Source organism: Mytilus trossulus, chromosome 14 (genome assembly GCF_036588685.1).
Source record: "Mytilus trossulus isolate FHL-02 chromosome 14, PNRI_Mtr1.1.1.hap1, whole genome shotgun sequence".
Taxonomy (NCBI): Eukaryota; Metazoa; Mollusca; class Bivalvia; order Mytilida; family Mytilidae; genus Mytilus; species Mytilus trossulus.
Genome location: NC_086386.1, coordinates 65,098,189 through 65,125,969, shown reverse-complemented (window position 1 = coordinate 65,125,969; position 27,781 = coordinate 65,098,189). Strand labels below are relative to the sequence as shown.

The 27,781-nt window shown below is 33.3% G+C and overlaps 1 protein-coding gene across 6 annotated transcripts in view; it reads right to left on the bottom strand.

The window, feature by feature from the left end:
* The window catches only part of LOC134695720 (protein furry homolog-like), a 399,195-nt gene that overhangs the window by 310,464 nt on the left and 60,950 nt on the right, over positions 1–27,781 (bottom strand). For all 6 annotated transcript variants that reach the window (XM_063557102.1, XM_063557101.1, XM_063557100.1 and 3 more), the window contains exons 7-15: positions 22,804–22,854; positions 22,230–22,309; positions 20,809–20,892; positions 9,712–9,835; positions 8,100–8,237; positions 7,345–7,443; positions 4,920–5,077; positions 2,569–2,725; positions 964–1,047 (exon numbers count right to left, since the gene is read on the bottom strand). In XM_063557102.1, the coding sequence (XP_063413172.1) occupies positions 964–1,047; positions 2,569–2,725; positions 4,920–5,077; positions 7,345–7,443; positions 8,100–8,237; positions 9,712–9,835; positions 20,809–20,892; positions 22,230–22,309; positions 22,804–22,854 (975 nt within the window). The remainder of the gene's footprint in view (positions 1–963; positions 1,048–2,568; positions 2,726–4,919; positions 5,078–7,344; positions 7,444–8,099; positions 8,238–9,711; positions 9,836–20,808; positions 20,893–22,229; positions 22,310–22,803; positions 22,855–27,781) is intronic.

Below are 27,781 nucleotides of genomic sequence, written 5' to 3'. Positions count from 1 at the left end.
ATTATAAAAAGCTTCTGTGTAAGTTTGATAGAAATACAGGATATTTTAAGGAAAATTTCTAAAACTTGTACCACAGAGTGAATATTTGTGGCACTACAAGTGACGAGAATTGAAAGTAGGATCGCTATGTCTCACTTTTGCAACAAAAGTTGCAGGCTGACAAAAACATAAAAATAAAATACTAAATTAAACAAGATCTAGACTTGCAGTTACTGCAAGCCAACTCAAATCATGTTGATATTGAAATCATGCTTAATGGGGCACTAGCTGTCAAATTCATGTTCACCAATTTGATTCAAATTCTCATATTTGATTTACATGGCTTGGGATCTAAATTATGCATCTTCGTTTTGTGTGTATTTAAGTCTAGACCTCATCTAATTCACTTTTGAGTTAACCTCCGAAGACCTCAGATTATCATATAAGTGGTATGAACATAAATATACAGATATAAATAGAAAGTAAGCTTGTGCAATTGTATTTTTCTCTGTCTGTTTGATTTCATACTATAGATTAAAATATATATGTTAATATTCATTTTCACCTGTATAAGAATGAGTTTTTGTGGATTGCATCAGTCAATCAAATGATTTACCTTTGTTTCACTTTCAAAGTTGACATTCTTTTCCTTGAAATAACCGAACACGCACAATGCATGCATTATCCATCTCTAACTAAGAGGTTAAATTTTCAGTTCACAGGAATAAGGATCCAATGAGGTGGAATTATTCACTTGTAAGTGAATAATTCATCATCAATGTTTCTTAATCTAATTTAACAAAATTGAACTATACTGGCAGCTAAAAGCTAATTGAGCTCTATTTCACTTTTATTAATTGATTAAAAAACAAAAAATCATAATTTAATTAATTATTTTTTATTTCGTAGCTAGTGCCCCTTTAAAGTCTTCTCGCATAGGCAATCATAATCTTATTTCTTTTATTACACTAGTATAAATCCTACCTCTGGTGTCAGACCAACTTTTGCCTGGCGTCCCACACCCAATAAATCAAAAATTATTTCCTTCATAGCAAAATCTAATCTTTCCTACAAAATAAAGAAAAAATACATCGTCAATGTCATAACATGATCCAAGGAAATATTTGTGATGGAAAATGACATGTAATCATTTATTAAATAATGTTAACAAATTTAATACTAAAATACTGTCTTCGTGTCTCATTTGTTCTTTGATAATCATTTTCAGCAAAATGTTGAATTTCCCATTGTTAATAGCTAAATAAAACAGAGAACAAACAAGAAATAAATACATCTTTATTATAAGCACATTGTAATTTATCATGATGAACAAACAAATACCCATTCATGAAGGTATCACAAAATGAATATAATTCCTGGGTTTGCATTGATTTTACAGGAGGTCAGTCAATGTCTGCTGAAAAAAAGTTCCCAAAGTTTTAACAACTTATACAAGGGTCAAGAATTAATCCTTTGATTTTGAAGCTGAATAAGGGCATCCAACTTAAAGTCAGATTTTTTAAATTTAGTAATTTCAGAGGAGATCGATATCAATTTGAAAATATGTTTCAGACAAATTTTACAAGCTATGTACTTATTTTCTAGTAAAATTATGACTATGGAATTGAAAACCTAGAAGTCTGATTTACAACAGGGCTAAATTAACTGAAACACAATCAGAAAGAAATAAGAGGAAAACTAGATTTGCATTGTTTGTATATGCTTGCCATTTTTGTTATTGAAATTGTTGAGGGCACCCTTATTACTTTTCAAAACTAAAATTTACATTATCCATATTTATATGTAATTTCAATATTAAATTTTATATTATCTGATGAATATCAATAAAATTGAGAATGGAAAACAATAGTTGACAGGCTGAAATGTCTCCCCTGCTTTACTTATCATGATTTAGTTTATGCTGATAGTGTGAAATATGAAGGTTTTACTATAAGTTCCAAATAAAACTAATGTTATTAATGATCAATGTAAAATTTGTCAAGTTCAGATGAACCCTGCTAGAAAATCATAAACACCTGGTCAGTCATGAACACCTTATCAGTCAGGATCCTGGCTGAGTTTTAAGTGGTTGGTGTTTGTCAATGTGTTTCATAAATGTTTCTCATTTCTCATTTTTTATATAGAATGATTCTACTAGACTGTTGGTTTTCAGGTTTGAACGTTTTACAATAGTCATTTTTTAGCCTCATTATAGCTTGCTGTTCAGTGTGAGCCAAGGCTGCATGTTGAAGTCCGTACTTTGATCTATAATGGTTCACTTTTACAAATTATGACTTAGATGGAGAGTTGTCTCAGGCACTCATAACACATCTTCTTATATCAACACATCAAATATAGATTAAGTATTGCCTATGCATCTGAGGAACAGACCTTACTACAAAAATGGGACATTGACCAATGAACAATGAAAATAAGGTTATCGTCAGATGAAACTTTTAGACATGTACACATTACAATCATTTCATTGGGTAAGGTTAGCTGATATATTGACCTAATTACCTTAGCAGGTAATGTACACATTACAATTATTTCATTGGGTAAGGTTAGCTGATATATTGGCCTAATTACCTTAGCAATGAACTGTATTATTTTAACAAAGAAGTTAAGAGGTACATCTCTGGGTGTGACCATTTTGGAACCTCTTGGGAACAAACTGCTAACAATACTCTGTAGTCTACTGTGTGTAGCAGTGTTACTTTCACATTTTATACGGACCATGTAAATCCTACAAATATAAATACACAACATACAAATCCAATTAAAGACATTTTGATGAAATCAATACATGTATTAAAATAATCTCCTTGCAAACTTTTTTTCTCTTTACATTTAAACAAGAGTGCACACACTGAAATGTTTCAACTGCTTTACTTGTGATTAAATTTATGTTGAAAGTCTGTAATATGAAGGTTTTACTACAAGTATGACATAGACTTAACATTATCAATGATCCATGAAAGAGGTCACACAGTCAGATGAACCATATGAGGCATGTAAACAGAACAAAATAATCATTACATACCAAATGTAGTTGACCTATAACTGAAAAAGATCAAACCATAAATGTGAACATTCTCCAATGAACCACGAAGTTCAGATAAAACCTGCCAATGGACATTTACACCTTATTTCATTAATCCTATTACCAAACATAGTTTGACATATTGCTTCAATTACTAGTATCTGAGATACGAATTTGACCAAAAATACTTAATCTTGTTTACTGATCCATGAAATGAGGTTGAGGTCAGGTTCACCCATGCTAACCGAGACATTACCTGGAACCTATATTCAGTACTAAAATAGCACTAGCTCCTGCACATCAGATGAGAACATTACCACAAGTAGGCCATTTACCCTCCATCCAAAGCATATACCCTTAATTATACATCAGATGAGTACCACAAGTAGGCCATTTACTCTCCAACCAAAGCATATATCCTTAATTGTACATCAGATGAGAACATTACCACAAGAAGGCCATTTACTCTCAAACAAAGCATATATCCTTAATTGTACATCAGATGAGAACATTACCACAAGTAGGCCATTTACTCTACAACCAAAGCATATATCCTTAATTGTACATCAGATGAGTACCACAAGTAGGCCATTTACCCTCCAACCAAAGCATATACCCTTAATTGTACATCAGATGAGAACATTACCACAAGTAGGCTATTTACCCTACAACCAAAGCATATACCCTTCATTGTACACCAGATGAGAACATTACCACAAGTAGGCCATTTATCCTACAACCAAAGCATATACCCTTAATTGTACACCAGATGAGAACATTACCACAAGTAGGCCATTTTCCCTACAACCAAAGCATGAATCCTTAATTGTAGGTTTACTGAGGAATTGAAAGCATGCTGAAAATTAGTAACTGAGGTTAAAGTAAGTATGTCATTTGTCAGAAAAACATGTACTCCTAACAACTTAATATTGTTTTCACTGGAGCTTCAATCTTTAGTACTAGTGCTTGAATATCTAGAGTTTCTCCATAAAGTACTTCAACATTGACAACACTTGTAAATACTTTCAAGTTGATGTGCTTAAAGATAATGCTTTAGGTTTGTCTTTATGATAGGATAGTGCTTTAGGATTATGCTTTAGGATTATTCTATAGGATTGTGCTTTATGTTTATCCTTTAGGACTATGCTTTAGGAGTGTGCTTAAGGATTATACTATAGAATAATGCTTCAGAATTATGCTTTATGATACTGAAACTGATGTAAATTTGATACAACCAGTTTGTATATACAGCAAAACTTTCCAGGTTAAAACCAGATTTAACCTGTCACAATCATTTAAAGGTGCTTAATGTAGAAATTTAAAAAAAACCCATTTAATTGCAAATTGTTTTCATGAGGATTTTTAGGATCAATTCCTAAGAGAATCTTGATATCTTTAAACTTCATGGTTTCTTACTTCTTCACATGAATGTGTTTTTTTGTAGTTTAATCTTTTTAACTTCATTGGATATTAGTTTCTTAAGTTGTATATTTTTATGTTTACTGCTATGCTCATCAAGTATTAAGTTCAAGGGAAGATTTTTCTGGATTGAACCTAAGGTAGTTTCTATATTTTTTTTTTAATGTTTAACACTATGGCAGTAAATTTAAAGATTTTCAATGTATGTACCAAGAGGACATACATATTCCAAAGGAAATATTCTTTAAAACATATTTAAAATATTCAGCAGTTATTGATAATTGTGACATAAATATCAGCGTATTTTCAGCAGTTTGCTTAAATTATATTCCTATCTTAATTTTTTCTGATTTTCTTCTTTTCAAAATCATTACAATTCAGCAGGATAAATTTTGGTTTACATTATCCAGTGGAGTAAAGATAGAATACAGTTGATTAAAACAAAATACTTTCAATTTAACCAGATTGAATCACTTACCACAAAAGTCTATGTAAAGAATCAAGAGCTATCCTTGACATCTTGGTATCTTTAGATCTGAGTTGTGACAAACACATCGTAAGAAAGTACGGCCAATTTTGTAAGAAAAATTGTTTTTGGCTGACACACAAGAGACAAGTCACTAATGGAAACATGTGCTGTAAAAAAGAAATACAGGATATAGTTGTTAATATACTTTTTTTCACTTTATCATTGTCATCTTGAACAACAGTATATTGTTTTTCCTCCATTGCTTTTTTTCTATTAATATTCTTCCACCTATTTTTGGCCCCTAATACCTAAACTTGGTATCATAACCCTTCAAAGATATCACAACCTTCCTATTGAGGTATTCACCTTCTGAACAAACTTCATGGACATCCATTCTCCTAAAACAAAATGTGTCTTAAGACGTATGACAACGAAGACAACGACAAAGATGACGACAATGACAACAAAGAAGACTCCAAACAATAATATAATGGAATAATACAAACGCAAATTGTTTTGCAGTCACATATAAAAGGTGGAAGAATCAGGAAAAAGAAATGGAGGAAAATCAACCTTTTCGATCTGATTACAAAAAATGTGGTGTAAATTTTTATGATAGAGAAAATTTTAAAGGTTACTTTGATATATGTTTCTATCCTTAAAATTGAAAAAAATGACTAAAAAAATAAACAAGAGAGCACACGCTGAAATGTCTCGCCTTCTTTAGTAGACTTTACTAATCATTGATATTATGCTGATAGACCTAAATATAAAGCTTTATTACAACTGTCACATAAACTCAACATTAACCAAAGAAAACGAAACATTGATCAATGAACCATGAAAATGAGGTCAAGGTCAGATGAACCATGCCAGGCAGACATGTACAGCTAACAATTCTTCAATACAACATATATACTTGACTTATTGCTTATAAATTAAGAAAAGCAGACCAAAACACAAATACTTGACACTTAGCAATGGACCGTAAAAATGAGGTCAAGGTCAAATAAAACCTGTGTAACAAACATATAAGATCATAAAATATTTCCATGCACCAAATATAGTTGACTAATGCATAAAGTATTAGAACAATAGACCAAAACTCAAAAACTTAACTTTGACCACTGAACCAAGAAAATGAGGTCAAGGTCAGATGACACCTGTTAGCTAGACATGTATACCTTACAATCATTCCATACACCAAATAAAGTAGACCTACTGCATATAGTATAAAAAAAACCAGACCAAAATACAAAAACTTAACTATAACCACTGTACCATAAAATTGAGGTCAAGGTCAGATGACACCTGCCAGTTGGACATGTACACCTTACAGTCCTACCATACACCGAATATGCTAGACCTATTGCTTATAGTATCTGAGATATGAACTTGACCACCAAAACTTAACCTTCTTCACTGATTCATGAAATGATGTTGAGGTCGAGTGAAAACTGTCTGACGGGCATGAGGACCTTGCAAGGTACGCACATACCAAATATAGTTATCCAATTACTTATAAGAGAGAATTTAACATTACAAAAATTCTTAACTTTTTTTCAAAAAGTCACTAAACCATGAAAATGAGGTCAAGGACATTGGACATGTGACTGATGGAAAGTTCGTAACATGAGGCATCTATATACAAAGTATGAAGCATCCAGGTCTTCTACCTTCTAAAATATAAAGCTTTTAAGAAGTTAGCTAACGCTGCAGCTGCCAGATCAGTCACTATCCCTATGTCGAGCTTTCTGCAACAAAAGTTGCAGGCTCGACAAAAAATCATTCACCCCTTTTTTACTGAACAGAATAAGGTGTTTGAGAAGTGTGTTAAACTGCCCCTGATAGGAGGAACAGAACGAGGCGTTTGAGAAGTGTGTTAAACTGTCCCTGATAGGAGGAACAGATTGAGGTGTTTGAGAAGTGTGTTAAACTGTCCCCGATAGGAGGAACAGATTGAGGTGTTTGAGAAGTGTGTTAAACTGTCCCTGATAGGAGGAACAGAATGAGGCGTTTGAGAAGTGTGTTAAACTATCCCTGATAGGAGGAACAAAATGAGGTGTTTGAAAAGTGTGTTAAACTGTCCCTTATAGGAGGAACAGATAGAGGTGTTTGAGAAGTGTGTTAAACTGTCCCTGATAGGAGGAACAAAATGAGGTGTTTGAAAAGTGTGTTAAACTGTCCCTGATAGGAGGAACAAAATGAGGTGTTTGAAAAGTGTGTTAAACTGTCCCTGATAGGAGGAACAGATTGAGGTGTTTGAGAAGTGTGTTAAACTGTCCCTGATAGGAGGAACAGATTGAGGTTTTTGAAAAGTGTGATCTCAAAGATTCTAGATTCATATTCTGACATGTTAACTCTAAATCTTCTACAAATTTCAATGAGCTTCCATTTTGATTAAGGTTTATAAATGCTATTGCATGTTACTTACAAAATTATGTTTTTTCTTTGTGGTCATATCTACAGCTGATGAATACAGGGAATCAACGAGATTCTTCAGAACTGGAACATTTACTTCATTCTTAGCAGTCTACAAAGGAAAATGAATATGACAGAAGAGACATTGAGTTGCCATCACTTTAGTCTCAGTCCAATAGTAGAGCGAATACTAGTTCACCTTCGTCTCTCATCATACATTCCACCTGATACTGTCAAACTAGGTTTATTTTCATGATTATTGTTGATGGCTGCATCCACTAATTTAAGTATCAAATAAAAATTTTAAAAAGCTAATCAAATTGGTGTCATCAAAAAGCCTTAACCACAGGTAGACTGGAATTGAATGTTGATGCGGCCAACAAACAAACGACAAAGGAATTTAAGGTTTCACTAAATGTTGCAAGCTAGACAAGCAAGCCTCTTGTAAGAGGAGCAAATATGGATAGATAACAAATAGTTGCTTACATCATTTGGTGTTTGGTAGATAGTTACCTCATTGGCAATCAGACCACATCTTCTTATTTTATTTTCATATTTTCAGTCTAGATAAAAAAATTGCACATATTGAAACACAAGTTAATGGAATAACTGCTTACAACTAAGCTTGATGTGACATTGTCTTTTGACCTACACCCTCCCCTCTCATCCATCTATTCATACTAACAAAACTACTGTGTAATGTAAATTCAACATTTTAAAAAACAGAGTATCTTTTCAGAACACACTGCTAACTAACAGCATACATACTGCTGCCACTGGAAGTAATATATCCACAAACAACTGGGCCAGGGCATGCTTGATGTCACGATCTTTCACATCCAGGAAATACTGAGCCAGCTCATGTAAAAATGACACACTTGCTTCAAACTCCTCTATTGGATGCATCTACAGAGGAAAGAATAATGTTATTAACAGTTCATGACTTCTGTGAAACCACCTGCTTTATACATAGAGGCTGAAACAAGTTGAACTGTGAACTACTAACTGCTCACTCCTAATACTCATGATATTCAGTAAACAAGAAGTTTAAAGCCAATGAATTCTACAATATATCACATGGTATACCTGAATTCTACAATATATCACATGGTATACCTGAATTCTACAATCTATCACATGGTATACCTGAATTCTACAATATATCACATGGTATACCTGAATTCTACAATCTATCACATGGTATACCTGAATTCTACAATCTATCACATGGTATACCTGAATTCTACAATATATCACATGGTATACCTGAATTCTACAATCTATCACATGGTATACCTGAATTCTACAATCTATCACATGGTATACCTGAATTCTACAATATATCACATGGTATACCTGAATTCTACAATCTATCACATGGTATACCTGAATTCTACAATCTATCACATGGTATACCTGAATTCTACAATCTATCACATGGTATACCTGAATTCTACAATCTATCACATGGTATACCTGAATTCTACAATCTATCACATGGTTTACCTGAATTCTACAATTTATCACATGGTATATCTGAATTCTACAATCTATCACATGGTATATCTGAATTCTACAATCTATCACATGGTATACCTGAATTCTACAATCTATCACATTGTATACCTGAATTCTACAATCTATCATATGGTACATCATCACATTCTTTTCATTGAATAACTTGTTATTTTTTAAACAAATAATCAAAGTTATAAGGCACTTATAATTACCAGACCACAACATAGTGAGAAAGTCAAATGTATCACAAACAGGAAACAGGATATAATGGAAGTCATAAATATTGGTATGGGCAGCCTTCACGCTTAACTTTTCTGTACACAAGCCAGGAGCTAAATTTTTTGAATATTTTAGTTGAATTATGTTGGCTTGTAGAAAAGAATTTTAAAAGCCTGAAAGCAATTTTACAAGCCAATGCTGTAGGAAGTGTGATTAAGCATGAAGATTGTATGGATGTCAATTTTATTCATCATACTATATTTAATGCCAGATATTTGACTTGACAATATTTTCTCCAGGTAACATTCTGCTCTTCACCACCCTGTTAGCTAAATGTTTTCAAAATCTTAGTACATTTGACTATGTTTTATTCTAAATTTTGTACATTTGTAAAAACAATTTTGAGTTTTATATGATTCAAGTGTCTGTTCAGCTAAAATCTTATATCTGGTGATGGTGAAGGGACAACCACTGACCACTACATGTACTGAGTGAACTCAATACTTACTCCCTCCTGTTATCCACAATTCTTATAATAAACTGAACAATATATAACTTGCCAACATAACTGCATCCTAAAAATGTGAAAAAATTTCCTGAGTTCAGCAGAGATAATTACAGATTTTAACAGTATTTTTCTCACCTTTACTTTGAAATACTTGAGTCCTGTGAGCAAGCTTATTATACTTTGAGCTGTATATGGTGTTTGATCACGAATCTTTAGTTCACGTAGTTCAAGGTTAAAGTGTTTCTTAACAGCATGAAATCTGCAATCATTCAAATATAGTATACAACATGATTGTTCACTATAACATGTGATGTAAGACAGTTTTACCATTTTACAACTTACCAAATAACTCATTAATAGTACTTATAGGATTTGTTTCCTTGTCTTATATTTCAATAGACTATATAATTGAAAGATTCATTCATGCATAATACACATACAAGTATTGTAAAAAGAAAAACATATATATACAGAACTGTTATTCATATTCTTTATATACATTATATTGCAAAAAAGAAAAAATACATTAGTTCTTCTGACTTTTATCTAGTTTGTGAGTTAAACAGTTTTTTATCTAGTTTGTGAGTTAAACAGTTAAGTTTACACTCAATAACACTTAGAACAAGAGGCTCTAAAAAGTCTGTGTTGCTAACTAGCACCTAAAACAATTTCCACTTTTTAGTAAAATTCATCAATAAAGGGGAAAAACTGTTCCACTCGCACAAGTATTTTTGAAACTTATGCAGAGAGTATAAGTGTTGTTTATTCAGATGGAATGGTTTCTTCCATGAAATGGGGCAGTTGATTCCATTGTAAGGTCAAAGGTCATGCCTAATTTGATCTGTCTGATATCAGGGATTAGGTTCTCAGGTTAAAATTGCAGGCTGCCAGCTTCTCACTTTTGATTTGGCTGTTGAATACAAAGGTTGTTTACTCTATAGGAATAAGTTTTCAATTTCATTTGACACTGATTTTCTGCTGTTAAACTTGAGACTTTATTGTGGAAGATTGTCTGGACTGGAAATCAGATTAATATAACTTTATTCTCTCCTGCCTTGGAGACACAAGGTATTTTATACACGACTTTCGATCATTTCCTAATAGTGATGACGATTATTCAGAAGAACTGTAGACAATTCTTTATAAACTCATCCTAAACTAGTAATCTCGTACATAATAATCATTGCAGTTAAAATTCGTATTTTCCAATCACTTCTTGATATTCAAAATTGGAGAAATTTGAGAACTTCAATCTGTTTTATTCAACAGTTCTGGTGATTTTACTGCTATTAAAACTTTTAGTAACTCATATTCAACATTGGACTACTATTTCCCGAAATTTAAGAACTTGAATCAGTTTTATTCAACAGTTTGGTGATTTTACGACTACAAAAACTTTAGTAAATAATATTCAACATTGGACTACTATTTCCCAAAATTTGAGAACTTGAATCAGTTTTATTCATTTAGGAATAAACATTCCAAAAAGCTGGTCTAAAACAGTATTTAAAAAACTTTATCTAGACAACAAGGAGCACCTATGCAACAACAAAATACGAGAAGGTACATCCGTCACAGCGGATGACCATATCAGGTAACCAACAAGAGAAGTACTTCAAGACCTGACCACAGATGAAGGAAGTTTCGCCCCATCAACAACGCACATGGATAGTGTAACCAAAAACGACGTACAGAACTCCAATGTAAACAATATGTCCGCTTTGTTTACATCAACAATGGTCAACACAGTTTATGCAGTTTATACACGTTTACACAGTGTAAGGCAAGCATGCAACCATCCGTTTTCCACATTAGACCATCACTGGATTCCTTGAAAATAACCTACGATCTTGCTAATTGGTACGAACAACGGAACGCCTCTGAAGTCCCGCTAATACCAGTTATAAAGAACCACCGCACAACACAACTTCAGCTTTAGTCCGTCGACAAGTGCCTTGCCATTTTCTCACCATACCAGTGCCGAAATGGATTCAACAAGATATGGAGTGATTTCGGATTCTTTCACTAACGTTGATATTGTGTTGCCGAATATTCAAAGGAACATTATTAAGGGTAAGGATATTACTGATGATGAAATAAAGGTTAATTTATCAAGCAAGCCTGACCCCCGTCTTAACAGGAACCTGAACATACAAGATTTTATTCAGGCCTTTGGAAAATATAATGTATTATGTGTGGGTCATATCTCGAAAGATGCGAAGAGCTGGATGCTTATGAAGCAGATTTGATTCAGATCCATAAATTTTATACCTACCGTAAGCTGTTCTCTGCAAAGGCAGCTACACTCCTAAGAGAGAAACACATCAAGGTTGATTGGAGCAAAAGAGACCGTGACATTCTTTCACTAGTTAGTGGGGGTATTAGAGTAAATGCATGCAACTTATGTCATTAAGTTGATCATGCCACAGAATTTTGTTCAATGCAGATTTCTGATCATCAGGGTATACATGTAGATAGCAACCTAGGTAACAACAGGTCAGTCAGACCAAACATGCAAAACAAGCTTGATAAACAAGGTTGTAGAAGTATGTAACAATTATAACAATGTCAGGGGTTGTTTCAGAACAGCATGCAACCTTCTTCACGCTTGCTCAACTTGTAGATCTACAGGTCACCCAGAGCATACATGTACAGGTTATAGATAAAACCATCATGTACCTCAAAAAATATTCACAAACCTACAACTAGAGGCTCTTTAGAGCCTGTGTCGCTCACCTTGGTCTATGTTAATATTAAACATTGGACACAGATGGATTCATGACAAAATTGTATTTTGGTGATGGTGATGTGTTTGTAGATCTTACTTTTCTTAATATTTTTGCTGCTTACAATTATCTCTATCTATAACAGTAGTTTCTGTGGAAAATGTTAGTGAAAATCTACAAATCTTATGAAAATTGTTAAAAATTGACTATGAAGGGCAATATTACTCCTAAGGGGGTCAATTGACTAATTTGGTCATGTTGACTTATTTTTTGTTATTACTTTGCTGTACATTAGTGCTGTTTACAGTTTATCTCTATCTATAATAATATTCAAGATAATAACAAAAAAACAGAAAAATTTCCTCAAAACTACCAATACAGGGGCAGCAACCTAACAACCGATGATCCAATTCATCTGAAAATTCCAGGGCAGATAGATCTTGACCTGACCAACAATTTTACTTCCTGTCAGATTTGTTCTTAATGCTTTGGTGTTTGAGTTATAAGCCAAAAACTGCATTTTACCCCCATGTTCTATTTTTAGCCATGGCGGCCATCTGGGTTGGTTGGGTGAGTTACCGGACACATTTTTTAAACTAGATACCCCAAAGATGAGTGTGGCCAAGTTTCAATTAATTTGGCCCAGTAGTTTCTGAGGAGACGATTTTTATAAGAGATTACTAAGATTTACAAAAAATGGTTAAAAATTTACTATAAAGGGCAATAACTCCTAAAGGGGTCAACTGACCATATTGGTCATGTTGACTTATTTGTAGATCTTACTTTGCTGAACATTATTGATGTTTACAGTTTATCTCTATCTATAATAATATTCAAGATAATAACCAAAAACAGCAAAATTTGCTTAAAATTACCAATTCAGGGGCAGCAACCTAACAATGGAATGTCGGATTCATCTGAAAATTTCAGGGCAGATAGATCTTGACCTGACCAACAATTTTACTTCCTGTCATATTTGCTCTTAACGCTTTGGTTTTTGAGTTATAAGCCAAAAACTGCATTTTACCCCTATGTTCTATTTTTAGCCATGGGCGGATATCTTGGTTAGTTGGCCAGGTCACCGGACACAAATTTTAAACTAGATACCCCAATGATGATTGTGGTCAAGTTTGGTTAAATTGGGCACAGTAGTTTCAGAGAAAAAGATTTTTGTAAAAGTTAACACAGGACAACGACGGATGGAGATGGACGCCAAGTGATGAGAAAAGCTCACTTGGCCCTTTGGGCCAGGTGAGCTAAAAATAACACTAGTAGCAAAGATGTTACTCAGACTAAACCTGAAAACAAATCATGACTACATATACCTTTGGAAGATCATTCAATGAAAGCATCAACTCCTATCAACATAGAAAAACTTGAGCATGAGCTACAGAATCATCCAGATATAAATTTCAGATCATATTTGATAAATGGATTAAGAAATGGTTTTGATTCTATGTTAAAAAACGATACATGGGATACAAAAGTATGCAAAAATAATTACTCAGCTAGGTCGCAATCTACAGTTGTTTCAGATTTGATTAAGAAAGAATGTGAAAAAGGTTTTGTGTATGGGCCATTTCAACATAGTCCTTTTCCTCGTTTTAGAGAAAGCCCTTTAGGGGTAGCAACAGGGAAATATTCAGATAAAAAAAGATTCATTTTAGATTTGTCATCCCCACACAATGATGAATGTATGAGTGTTAACGACAAAAGTGATTGTTCTATGTCTTGTGTGAGAATAGATGATGCTGTCCGCACCATTTCAAAATGTGGTAGGAAAGAAAGTCTTTCCAGGTATGATATATCAGATGCATTTAAAATTTGTACTTACAAATAAAGGCAACAGTAGTATACCGCTGTTAAAAATTCATAAATCCATGGACAAAAAACAAAATCTGGGTAACAAACCAAAACCAAGCATCAGACAAAACACCATGAGAGTAACAAATTATATAACATGAAAACCAAATACATGAATTTGGGATAGACAAGTACCGTGCCACGTCTTATCTCAATATCTCAAAAATAAGAGAAAACACAAACGACTCAACGTTAAAACGCAACACACACAGAAACGAACAATAATATAACAATGGCCAAACCTACACAGTGGCCACTTTTCTGTTTTAAGTGGAAATCTATGTATTATTTTTATGTTAGACTCACCTTTATATGCCATTCCAGTCTTAAAATTTTTGTTACTGTCTCCCAAGCAGTGTGTTATATTGCTCAGAAAAACTATAGGTACAGCATATCTTGCATTTATTAGATGATTTCCTAACAATCGACCTTCCCGGCGAAGATGGAGAGAGGACAATGGCAATTATGATGACAATATTTAAACGGCTTAACATTCCCATTGCTAGTCATAAAACAGTTGGGCCTACTATTTGTTTAGAATATTTGGGTATCATACTAGACTCACAAAAAATGGAAACTAGATTACCTGATAATAAAGTGCAAAGGATATGCAATTTTATTCGCAAAATACTCCACAAATCATCTTGTACAAAAAGAGAACTTTTACAGTTATTGGGACATTTAAATTTTGCTTCCAGGGTTATTTTACCTGGAAGGTCTTTTGTTTCTTATTAGATTAACTTGTCAACTACAGTTAAAGATTTGTCTGACTTTGTGCATTTAAGCACAGAATGTAGAACAGATTTAGATTTTTGGTTACTTTTTTTGTCAAACTGGAATGGCATTACTATGTTTCATGAAAAATGAATTTACAAGTTGCTTTGATATGGAATTATTTACAGACGCTGTGTCAACAATAGGATTTGGGGGATTTTCCCGGGGGAAATTCTTTTATTCAACCTGGCCTTTGGAATTACCATCATTGACAAACAACCTTTCAATAGCCTTTTTAGAATTATATCCTATTTTTTTTGTAGCACTGCTTTGGGGGCCAGAGTGGTCTTGTAAAATAATATTATTCTGGTGTGATAATGAGGCCACTGTAGCTATTGTGAAAAAGGGGAGATCAAAAACTTTAGAAATTATGAAATTGATGAGACAGCTGACTTGGTTTGCAGCTAAATATAATTTTTACTTTAGTGCAAAACATGTTCCAGGTTATAACCAGATGCTCCGCAGGGCGTAGCTTTATACGACCGCAGAGGTTGAACCCTGAACGGTTGGGGCAAGTATGGACACAACATTCAAGCTGGATTCCGCTCTAAATTTGGATTGTGATTAAATAGTTGACACAGCATAGGTTTCTGACACAGAATGAATGTATTCAAATGAACTTAAAATTTTTGTTTTCTCTTAGAGCAATTCACTATGCTGTTGAATATTAATCCTCTCAAAAAAATGTTTGAAGAAATTTTCTTTTTATTTATGAAATTTCAAGTGAGAAAAATTGAACCTAATTTTTTAATCACATCCCCCTTTCCCTTATTCCAAAACTAATTTCAATTAAAATATTCTAATGGAGTTTGCAACAATTACTACTCATTTAAATACATCATAAAATATTAAGATGTAAAAAAAACTGCTTGTTATCACTGAATGGTAAAGATTATTTAAATTTATCAGTTGGTAGTAAAAAGTGAATATACATTGTATATTGTATATAACAAAGATTTAAGTTGATTCTGGACAAAGAAAGATAACTCCAATTAAAAAAAGTTCTTGCAGATATTTCTTGCTTACTATACTGGACAAAGAAAGATAACTCTTAATTAAAAAAAAAATTTGCAATTTCACAATATTGTGAAATTAGATATTTCTTGCCATTGCACAATACTGTGCAATTGAAAAGACTTGCTATTGCACAATACTTAATATAATAATTTTAGATCCTGATTTGGACCAACTTGAAAACTGGGCCCATAATCAAAAATCTAAGTACATGTTTAGATTCAGCATATCAAAGAGGCCCAAGAATTTAATTTTTGTTAAAATCAAACTTAGTTTAATTTTGGAACCTTTGCACTTTAATTTAGACCAATTTTAAAACTGGACCAAAAATTAAGAATCTACATACACAGTTAGATTTGGCATATCAAAGAACCCCAATTATTCAATTTTTGATGAAATCAAACAATGTTTAATTTTGGACCCCGATTTGGGCCAACTTGAAAACTGGGCCAATAATCAAAAATCTAAGTACATTTTTAGATTCAGCATATCAAAGAACCCCAAGGTTTCAATTTTTGTTAAAATCAAACTAAGTTTAATTTTGGACCCTTTGGACCTTAATGTAGACCAATTTGAAAACGGGACCAAAAATTAAGAACCTACATACACAGTTAGATTCGGCATATTAAAGAACCCCAATTATTCAATTTTGATGAAATCAAACAAAGTTTAATTTTGGACCCTTTGGGCCTCTTTTTCCTTAACTGTTGGGACCAAAACTCCCAAAATCAATACCAACCTTCCTTTTGTGGCCATAAACATTGTGTTTAAATTTCATTGATTTCTATTTACTTTAACTAAAGTTATTGTGCGAAAACCAAGAATAATGCTTATTTGGGCCCTTTTTTGGCCCCTAATTCCTAAACTGTTGAAACCAAAACTCCCAAAATCAATCCCAACCTTTTTTTTGTGGTCATAAACCTTGTGTCAAAATTTCATAGATTTCTATTAACTTAAACTAAAGTTATAGTGCGAAAACCAAGAAATTGCTTATTTGGGCCCTTTTTGGCCCCTAATTCCTAAAATGTTGGGACCAAAACTCCCAAAATCAATACCAGCCTTCCTTTTATGGTCATAAACCTTGTGTTAAAATTTCATAGATTTCTATTCACTTTTACTAAAGTTAGAGTGCGAAAACTAAAAGTATTCGGACAACGACGACGACGACGACGCCGACGACGCCAACGTGATAGCAATATACGACGAAAATTTTTTCAAAATTTGCGGTCGTATAAAAACCAAATTTTGAATGCTTTGTCTTCTTGGCCCCAAAAGCAGAACAGACTCCATGCATAGTTCCAAGTGCATCAGAAGTAATATGGCAATGAGTGAAACAGTTAGTAAATTATGGATTTTTTCTATTTCTGAAGGGACAAAAGTGTCATGTGAGACTGGTTATAATCATTTTTTTTAATTTTTGCTATTAAATGGTATAAGTGTTACTGACAGCAAGCCTCATTCAGTGTCAGAAGATCTGTTGATATATTTTGCTACATATTGCTTTCAACATCTCAAACTACAGTACTCTACCATTAAACTATACATATGTGAAATTAGACATAGATGCTTAAAGGACAACATATGTTCTCCTTTCAATAATTCTAGTAACAATTTAGAGAGACTGTCCTCATTTTTAAATTCTACTAAAACTAAAAAGATTACAGAAACCAATCATTAGATCGCTTACCCATAACTTTTGATTTCCTTCAACATTTATGTGTTTAGCTTAAAGAAGGAATTTTTTCACCTTTTATTGATCAGATGTTTTATACTGCTTTTACAGTAGCTTTTTATGGTTTCTTACGCTGTGGCGAGTTTACAATTCGCAGGTCAAAATCATTTGATTGTAACAACAACTTAATATATATCTGATGTTTAATTTTATTCTGACTATGTTATTTTACATTTAAAGCAATCTAAGACTGACCCTTTCAGGATGGGTGTTGATATTCAACTTCACAAGCTAAATCATGATTGTTGTCCATTTAAAGCTTTACATGATTATTTGTTTGTAAGGAACGCCATGTTTAAATTTCAAAATAATAATGCTTTATTTATTGACAAATCTGGTAAAGCTCTAGAAAGAGAATTTTTCATCAGCAAGTTAAAACATCTTTTGGGTATATCCACAGTCCTTTCATGGACATTCATTTCGAATTGGAGCTGCGACAACAGCTGGAAAATCTAATATTGAGGATCACTTAATTAAAACATTAGGTAGATGAAATTCTAATAGTTATTGTCGCTATATAAGAACTAGTAAAAATGTAATTAAAAAAGCACAACAAAAGTTATCATCACGATTCTTGTATATTTCCATTACGTCATATCCCTTGTAAAATAATTTTTCTTTTATTCTTATTCTATACCATATAGTGTACATTTGCACATGTACAATACATACCTGTAGATATTAAACATTTGAGTATTTTATATATCATGTATTTAATTGTTTTATTTTTAAAAACTGATTCATAAGATTAAATACATAGTTAACTAGATACCATTGAGATGGGAGCCTTCTCTGTGGGCCCCCCTGTCAATAACGTGGGGTAAATAAGTTGTATGGATAATCTGATATGAAGCATTATTTGAAGTTATTACATAGTCTCATGTGTGATTTTATTCTAAGATTTTAAGTTAAAACTGATAAATATTCTCAACTTACTTTCATAGTATAATAGTGATATGACTGCATGATGTGAACTCATTGTTGACTACTCTAAGGTGACTTCTGGATATATGGATTGATGTTTGAACAATATGTTTAAAGGTGTTGCCCAATTGATATTTGTCACATATTTTTAGAATTATGCCTTCAATATATTATGACCCATAAAAAAAGAATGCCAATTAAATGTTAAAAAATGAAAAATTGCTGAGGGGCTTCAACTTTTAGAAAAATATGTGGATTTTACTTTAAGAAAAATATAACACAAAGAAGCAAATTACTTCTATCAGGAAAATTGTGGAATAAAATTTGTAAAAACTCTTATACACAATATTGCTTAATTAGTTTACAATTGAAGATCAGCAAAAACTTGGAAATGATCACTGTAAGGAGATCTTGCAAACAGTAATAATAATCTAGGTGATGCTCATTAGCTATTTGTCACATATTTTTAGAATTATGCCTTCAATATATTATGACCCTCCAAAAAAGAATGCTAATTAAATGTTAAAAAGTATAATATTTGAAATCATAATGGTTCTCAAGATATAGAGCGGACACGATCTTCACCACAGGACACGGGGTTGTCAACTGAAACCAAATTTTTTTTTTACCTTGACCTTTGACCTAGGAAGTTGTACATACATCATGACATGCCCTCTGGTGGTGGTTAAAATGGATGTCAAGTATAAACTTTGAAATCATAACTGTTATCTAGATATGGAGTGGACACGATCTTCACCACAGGACACGGGGTTGTCAACTGAAACCAAAGTTTTTTACCTTGACCTTTGACCTAGGAAGTTGTACATACATCATGACACACCCTCTGGTGTTGGTTAATAAACATATTAAGTATTAAGTATAAAATCATAACGGTTATCTAGATATGGAGCGGACACGATCTTCACCACAGGACACGGTTGTCAACTGAAACTAAAGTTTTTGACCTTGACCTTTGACCTAGGAAGTTGTACATATATCATGACACACCCTCCTGTGTTAGTTACAATGGATGTCAAGTATAAACTTTGAAATCATAACGGTTATCTAGATATGGAGCGGACACGATCTTCACCACAGGACACTGGGTTGTCAACTGAAACCAAAGTTTTTGACCTTGACCTTTGACCTAGGAAGTTGTACATACATCCTGACACACCCTATGGTGTTGGTTAAAATGGATGTCAAGTATAAACTTTGAAATCATAACGGTTCTCAAGATGTAGAGCGGACACGATCTTCATCACAGGACACAGGGTTGTCAACTGAAACCAAAGTTTTTTTACCTTGAACTTTGACCTAGGAAGATGTACATACATCATGACACGCCCTCTGGTGGTGGTTAATAAACATGTACTGTATAAAGTATGAAATCATAATGGTTCTCTAGATATGGAGCGGACACAAATTTAAAGTGTTACGGATGGACGGACGGACGGACGGACGGACAACGGTATACCATAATACGTCCCGTCTAAAAGACGGGCGTATAAAAATTAAACAATATTATTTAAAAGTAATTATTAAAAAGTAATTATTAAAAAGTAAACAATATTATTAAAAAGTAATTATTAAAAAGTAAACAATATTATTAAAAAGTAAACAAAATTTTTAAAAAGTAAACAATATTATTTAAAAGTAAACAATATTACTAAAAGTAAACAATATTATTAAAAAGTAAACAATAGGATAATATTAAAAGGATATTGTTTTTTAACGTAAATGATACAGTTAAAAGTGAATTTCAATGTTAATTACACCTTATGTAAGAATCCTGGGTTTTGGTTGGTTGATAGCCAGTGTATTTTTCACCAGTTCACTGTTATCAAATGAATATCGTTTATTTTTTAACGCGAACAGGGTATTTGCCAAAAGGATGTGCCTTTTTTACCCTCTCTGCCATGGTATTTGTCAAAAAATACTCTATCCAACTGGACCCTTGTAACGTCACTATCATCAATGCGTTTTTGAACATTAACATTTGGTTTTATTAAACAGATATATTATGTTCTTGAGGGGTATTTGCGAAAAATACCAGTATTGAGAATGAATTTCCCTCGCCTTACAGCTGGTATTTTTTTGCAAATACCCCTCCTTAACATGATAAATCTGTTTAAAACTGTTAATCCAAAAATCTGCCTTACAAGTACTTTGAAAATTTAAAAGCTTCAAATTTCTTACCTAGAGAGCGTAAGAACGCCAATCACTTCAGCATAAAGATCACTTATAATACTGATGTTACCAGAGTTAGGGTTAGTCTGAATACTGAAAAATAACAATTAAATGCATTAATCATAATAAGTGTGATGATATGCTGGTCATGTTTTAATTTTACAACAATCAGGATCTGATATTCATAAACATATTTTCTTATAACAACTTCCATGTTAGACATATTTTGTGAGGAACAACACTGTCTTATTACAGCTACTGATGTGTAGATCTTATTCAAGAGAACAATTTGCCATTTTATATTTCTATATGTCTTATTACAGCTACTGATGTGTAGATCTTATTCAAGAGAACAATTTGCCATTTCATATTTCTATATGTCTTATTACAGCTACTGATGTGTAGATCTTATTCAAGAGAACAATTTGCCATTTTATATTTCTATATGTCTTATTACAGCTACTGATGTGTAGATCTTATTCAAGAGAACAATTTGCCATTTTATATTTCTATATGTCTTATTACAGCTACTGATGTGTAGATCTTATTCAAGAGAACAATTTGCCATTTTATATTTCTATTTGTATTATAAAACTGCAAATATAGAGAAAAAGAAATCCTCTTTCAAGAATTACTCTCATGGAACAATAACTATTTAGACCATATTGATTTAAGACCTAATTTTGTGTAATATTTTGAATATATATTGTTGCTCTTTATCTCTCTTTGTTTCTGAAAAAAATATCATAAAATGGGTAAAAATGGTAATTTAGAACCTAGTTACTAATTTCTGCATTAATTGGTCTCTTGTGAAGAGTTGTCTTATTGGCAATCATACCACATCTTCTTTTTTTTTAACATTTGACTATTACAACAATGTTGATTTATTTGCAGATGTTCTTATGCTTAGCATCTTTGCTCTTTGCAGTTTTTCTCTATCCATAATGGTCTCTACAAAGGATTAAAACCTGTATAAAAACAGTCTGTAGTCAGGAATCTGATGTACAGTAGTTGTCGTTTGTTTATGTAATATATACATGTTTCTCGTTTCTCGTTTTGTTTATATAGATTAGACCGTTGGTTTTCCCGTTTGAATGGTTTTACACTAGTAATTTTGGGGCCCTTTATAGCTTGTTGTTCGGTGTGAGCCAAGGCTCCGTGTTGAAGGCCGTACTTTAACCTCTAATGGTTTACTTTTTAAATTGTTATTTGGATGGAGAGTTGTCTCATTGGCATTCACACCACATCTTCCTACATCTATTATAGTTTAAAATTTTTGTATTTTGTTACAGGTTCATTGATTTTTTTTTGTCTTTAGGATTGACATCTTCATGATCATAGAATGTAACATTTCTAATACTATAGTAATATTGTTTCCCTTTAATACTTAACACATTCATAATCATGTGAAATAGTAGATATTATCTTACTTGTCTCTATACTTGAAATGTTTGAATGACTGAGCGATTACATGTTGAACCAAATCATCATGTCCTGGATGGAAGTTCAACTGAAAATAAAAACAATTTTAACATAATAAATTAATGAGGCAACAACCCAAGTAATCAATAAAAAAAAACCAATCATATGTAGAATTTTTATCATAGCAGCTCTTATTGGCTCCTAATTTTAATGCTCAGATTACAGTTTTTCATAACAAGTACATCTATTTTCAAGGGAAGACCAAAACTATTCACCTCACAATTGGGCTGACATAACCATTTATCCTGCAATCTGGCTACAAATAACAGGTACATGTACAAATAAAGTCTCCTGTTTGCCATTTCCATGTTGCGCAGGAGGTAAAATGGATATTTCTTTCTATGTAACAGTTCATTTTGGGGTCCTCTTCAGGGTCTGTGTTTCAACTTTGTTGATTTCCTTAAAGCATTAGACGCAAGGTTTTAAAGACCAAGTACTAGGTGTCAATTGCAGGATTTACAAGGAAATAAATGAAAAAAAATATAAAACTTTATAATATCTAAAATAACATAATTAAAATACCTTGGCTAAAACTTCAATCAGTACTAAGCAGTAAATGAATTCAACAGCTAACTGTAAAGAAAAAATGTCTTCATTAAAAGAAGAACCAGTGTATATACATGGAGAATGCATTTATGTCATATCAAACAAATTCTATAGGTTGTGATGAAAGAAGAGAAAATCAAAATCAAATTCTAGAGGAGAAAGTCAATATCAAACACTAAATGGTGGTCAATATCAACACATAGAGTAAAAAGTCAATATTAACACAAAGAGGAGAGACAATATATCAACACTTAGAGGAGAAAGTCAATATCAACATCTAGAGGAGAAAGTCAATATCAACACCTAGAGGAGAAAGTCAATTTCAACACCTAGAGGATAAAGGCAATATCAACACTTAGAGGAGAAAATCAATATCAACATCTAAAGGAGAAAGTCAATATCAACACCTAGATCAGAAAGTCAATATCAACACATAGAGTAAAAAGTCAATATTAACAAAAAAACAAAAAAAGGAGAGTCAATTTCAACACCTAGAGCAGAAAAGTCAATACAACACTTAGAGGAGAAAGTCAATATTAACATCTAGAGGAGAAAGTCAATATCAACACCTAGAGGAGAAAATCAATAGCAACACTAAGGGGAGAAAGTCAATATCAACACTTGGAGGAGAAAGTCAATATCAACACCTAGAGGAGAAAATCAATATCAACTTCTAGAGGAGAGAGTCAATATCAACACCTAGAGTAGAAAGTCAATATCAACATCTAGAGGAGAAAGTCAATATCAACACCTAGAGGAGAAAATCAATATCAACTTCTAGAGGAGAGAGTCAATATCAACACCTAGAGGAGAAAGTCAATATCAACATCTAGAGGAGAAAGTCAATATCAACACCTAGAGGAGAAAATCAATATCATCATCTAGAGGAGAAAGTCAATATCAACACCTAGAGGAGAAAGTCAATATCAAACCCTACAGGAGAAAGTCAATATCAACACCTAGAGGAGAAAATCAATATCAACATCTAGAGGAGAAAGTCAATATCAACACATAGAGGAGAAAGTCAATATCAAACCCTAGAGGAGAAAGTCAATATCAACACCTAGAGGAGAAAATCAATATCAACCCTTAGAGGAGAAAGTCAATTTCAACACCTAGAGGAGAAAGTCAATATCAACACCTAGAGGAGAGAGTCAATATCACCTATTAGAGGAGAGAGTCAATATCAACACATAGAGGAGAAAATCAATAGCAACACATAGAGGAGAGAGTCAATATCAACACCTAAAGGAGAAAGTCAATATCGACACCTAGAGGAGAAAATCAATATCAACACTTAGAGGAGAAAGTCAATATCAACACCTTGAGGAGAAAGTCAATATCTACACCTCGGGGAGAAAGTCAATATCAACACCTAGAGGAGAAAGTCAATATCAACACTTAGAGGAGAAAGTCAAAATCCACACCTAGAGGAGAAAATCAATATCAACACCTTGAAGAGAAAGTCAATATCTACACCTCGGGGAGAAAGTCAATATCAACACCTAGAGGAGAAAGTCAATATCAACACTTAGAGGAGAAAGTCAATATCAACACCTAGAGGAAAAAGTCAATATCAAACCCTAGAGGAGAAAGTCAATATCAACACCTAGGGGAGAAAGTCAATATCAACATCTAGAGGAGAAAGTCAATATCAACACCTAGAGGAAAAAGTCAATATCAAACCCTAGAGGAGAAAGTCAATATCAACACCTAGAGGAGAAAGTCAATATCAACACCTAGAGGAGAAAGTCAATTTCAAAACCTAGAGGAGAAAGTCAATATCAACATCTAGAGGAGAAAGTCAATATCAACACCTAGAGGAGAAAGTCAATATTAACATCTAGAGGAGAAAGTCAATACCAACACTTAAAGGGGAAAGTCAATATCAACATTTAGAGGAGAAAGTCAATATCAACACATAGAGGAGAGAGTCAATATCAACAAATAGAGGAGAGAGTCAATATCAACACATAGAGGAGAAAATCAATAGCAACACATAGAGGAGAGAGTCAATATCAACACCTAAAGGAGAAAGTCAATATCGACACCTAGAGGAGAAAATCAATATCAACACTTAGAGGAGAAAGTCAATATCAACACCTTGAGGAGAAAGTCAATATCTACACCTCGGGGAGAAAGTCAATATCAACACCTAGAGGAGAAAGTCAATATCAACACTTAGAGGAGAAAGTCAAAATCCACACCTAGAGGAGAAAATCAATATCAACACCTTGAGGAGAAAGTCAATATCTACACCTCGGGGAGAAAGTCAATATCAACCCCTAGAGGAGAAAGTCAATATCAACACTTAGAGGAGAACGTCAATATCAACACCTAGAGGAAAAAGTCAATATCAAACCCTAGAGGAGAAAGTCAATATCAACACCTAGGGGAGAAAAACAATATCAACATCTAGAGGAGAAAGTCAATATCAACACCTAGAGGAAAAAGTCAATATCAAACCCTAGAGGAGAAAGTCAATATCAACACCTAGAGGAGAAAGTCAATATCAACACCTAGAGGAGAAAGACAATTTCTAAACCTAGAGGAGAAAGTCAATATCAACATCTATAGGAGAAAGTCAATATCAACACCTAGAGGAGAAAGTCAATATTAACATCTAGAGGAGAAAGTCAATACAAACACTTAAAGGAGAAAGTCAATATCAACATTTAGAGGAGAAAGTCAATATCAACACATAGAGGAGAAAGAGAAAGTCAATATCAACACATAGAGGAGAAAGATGAAGTCAATATCAACACCTAGAGGAGAAAATCAATATCAACACTTTGAGGAGAAAGTCAATATCTACACCTCGGGGAGAAAGTCAATATCAACACCTAGAGGAGAAAGTCAATATCAACACCTTGAGGAGAAAGTCAATATCAACACCTAGAGGAGAAAGTCAATATCAACACATAGAGGAGAAAGTCAATATCAACACCTAGAGGAGAAAGTCAATATCAACACTTAGAGGAGAAAGTCAATATAAACACCTAGAGGAGAAAGCCAATATCAACACCTAGAGAAGAGAGTCAATATCAACACATAGAGGAGAAAGTCAATATCAACACATAGAGGAAAAATTCAATATTAACATCTAGAGGAGAAAGTCAATATCAACACTTAGAGGAGAAAGTCAATATAAACACCTAGAGGAGAAAGTAAATATCAACACTCAGAGGAGAAAGTCAATATCAACACCTAGAGGAGAAAGTCAATATCAACACCCAGAGGAGAAAGTCAATATCAACACCTAGAGGAGAAAGTCAATATCAACACCTAGAGGAGAAAGTCAATATCAAAACATAGAGGAGAAAGTCAATATCAACACCTAGAGGAGAAAGTCAATATCCACACCTTGAGGAGAAAGTCAATATCTACACCTCGGGGAGAAATTCAATATCAACACCTAGAGGAGAAAGTCAATATCCACACCTAGAGGAGAAAGTCAATATCAACACTTAGAGGAGAAAGCCAATATCAACACCTAGAGAAGAGAGTCAATATCAACACATAGAGGAGAAAGTCAATATCAACACATAGAGGAGAAATTCAATATTAACATCTAGAGGAGAAAGTCAATATCAACACTTAGAGGAGAATGTCAATATAAACACCTAGAGGAGAAAGTAAATATCAACACTCAGAGGAGAAAGTCAATATCAACACCTAGAGGAGAAAGTCAATATCAACACCCAGAGGAGAAAGTCAATATCAACACCTAGAGGAGAAAGTCAATATCAACACCTTGAGGAGAAAGTCAATATCAACACTTAGAGGAGAAAGTCAATATCAACACCTAGAGGAGAAAGTCAATATCAACACATAGAGGAGAAAGTCAATATCAACACATAGAGGAGAAAGTCAATATCAACACATAGAGGAGAAAGTCAATATCCACACCTAGAGGAGAAAATCAATATCAACACCTTGAGGAGAAAGTCAATATCTACACCTCGGGGAGAAAGTCAATATCAACACCTAGAGGAGAAAGTCAATATCAACACTTAGAGGAGAAAGTCAATATCAACACCTAGAGGAGAAAGTCAATATCAACACATAGAGGAGAAAGTCAATATCAACATCTAGAGGAGAAAGTCAATATCAACACTTAGAGGAGAAAGTCAATATATACACCTAGAGGAGAAAGTAAATATCAACACTCAGAGGAGAAAGTCAATATCAACACCTAGAGGAGAAAGTCAATATCAACACCCAGAGGAGAAAGTCAATATCAACACCTAGAGGAGAAAGTCAATATCAACATCTAGAGGAGAAAGTCAATATCAACACCTAGAGGAGAAAATCAATATCATCATCTAGAGGAGAAAGTCAATATCAACACCTAGAGGAGAAAGTCAATATCAAACCCTACAGGAGAAAGTCAATATCAACACCTAGAGGAGAAAATCAATATCAACATCTAGAGGAGAAAGTCAATATCAACACATAGAGGAGAAAGTCAATATCAAACCCTAGAGGAGAAAGTCAATATCAACACCTAGAGGAGAAAATCAATATCAACCCTTAGAGGAGAAAGTCAATTTCAACACCTAGAGGAGAAAGTCAATATCAACACCTAGAGGAGAAAATCAATATCAACCCTTAGAGGAGAAAGTCAATTTCAACACCTAGAGGAGAAAGTCAATATCAACACCTAGAGGAGAGAGTCAATATCAACAATTAGAGATTAGAGGAGAGAGTCAATATCAACACATAGAGGAGAAAATCAATAGCAACACATAGAGGAGAGAGTCAATATCAACACCTAAAGGAGAAAGTCAATATCGACACCTAGAGGAGAAAATCAATATCAACACTTAGAGGAGAAAGTCAATATCAACACCTTGAGTAGAAAGTCAATATCTACACCTCGGGGAGAAAGTCAATATCAACACCTAGAGGAGAAAGTCAATATCAACACTTAGAGGAGAAAGTCAAAATCCAC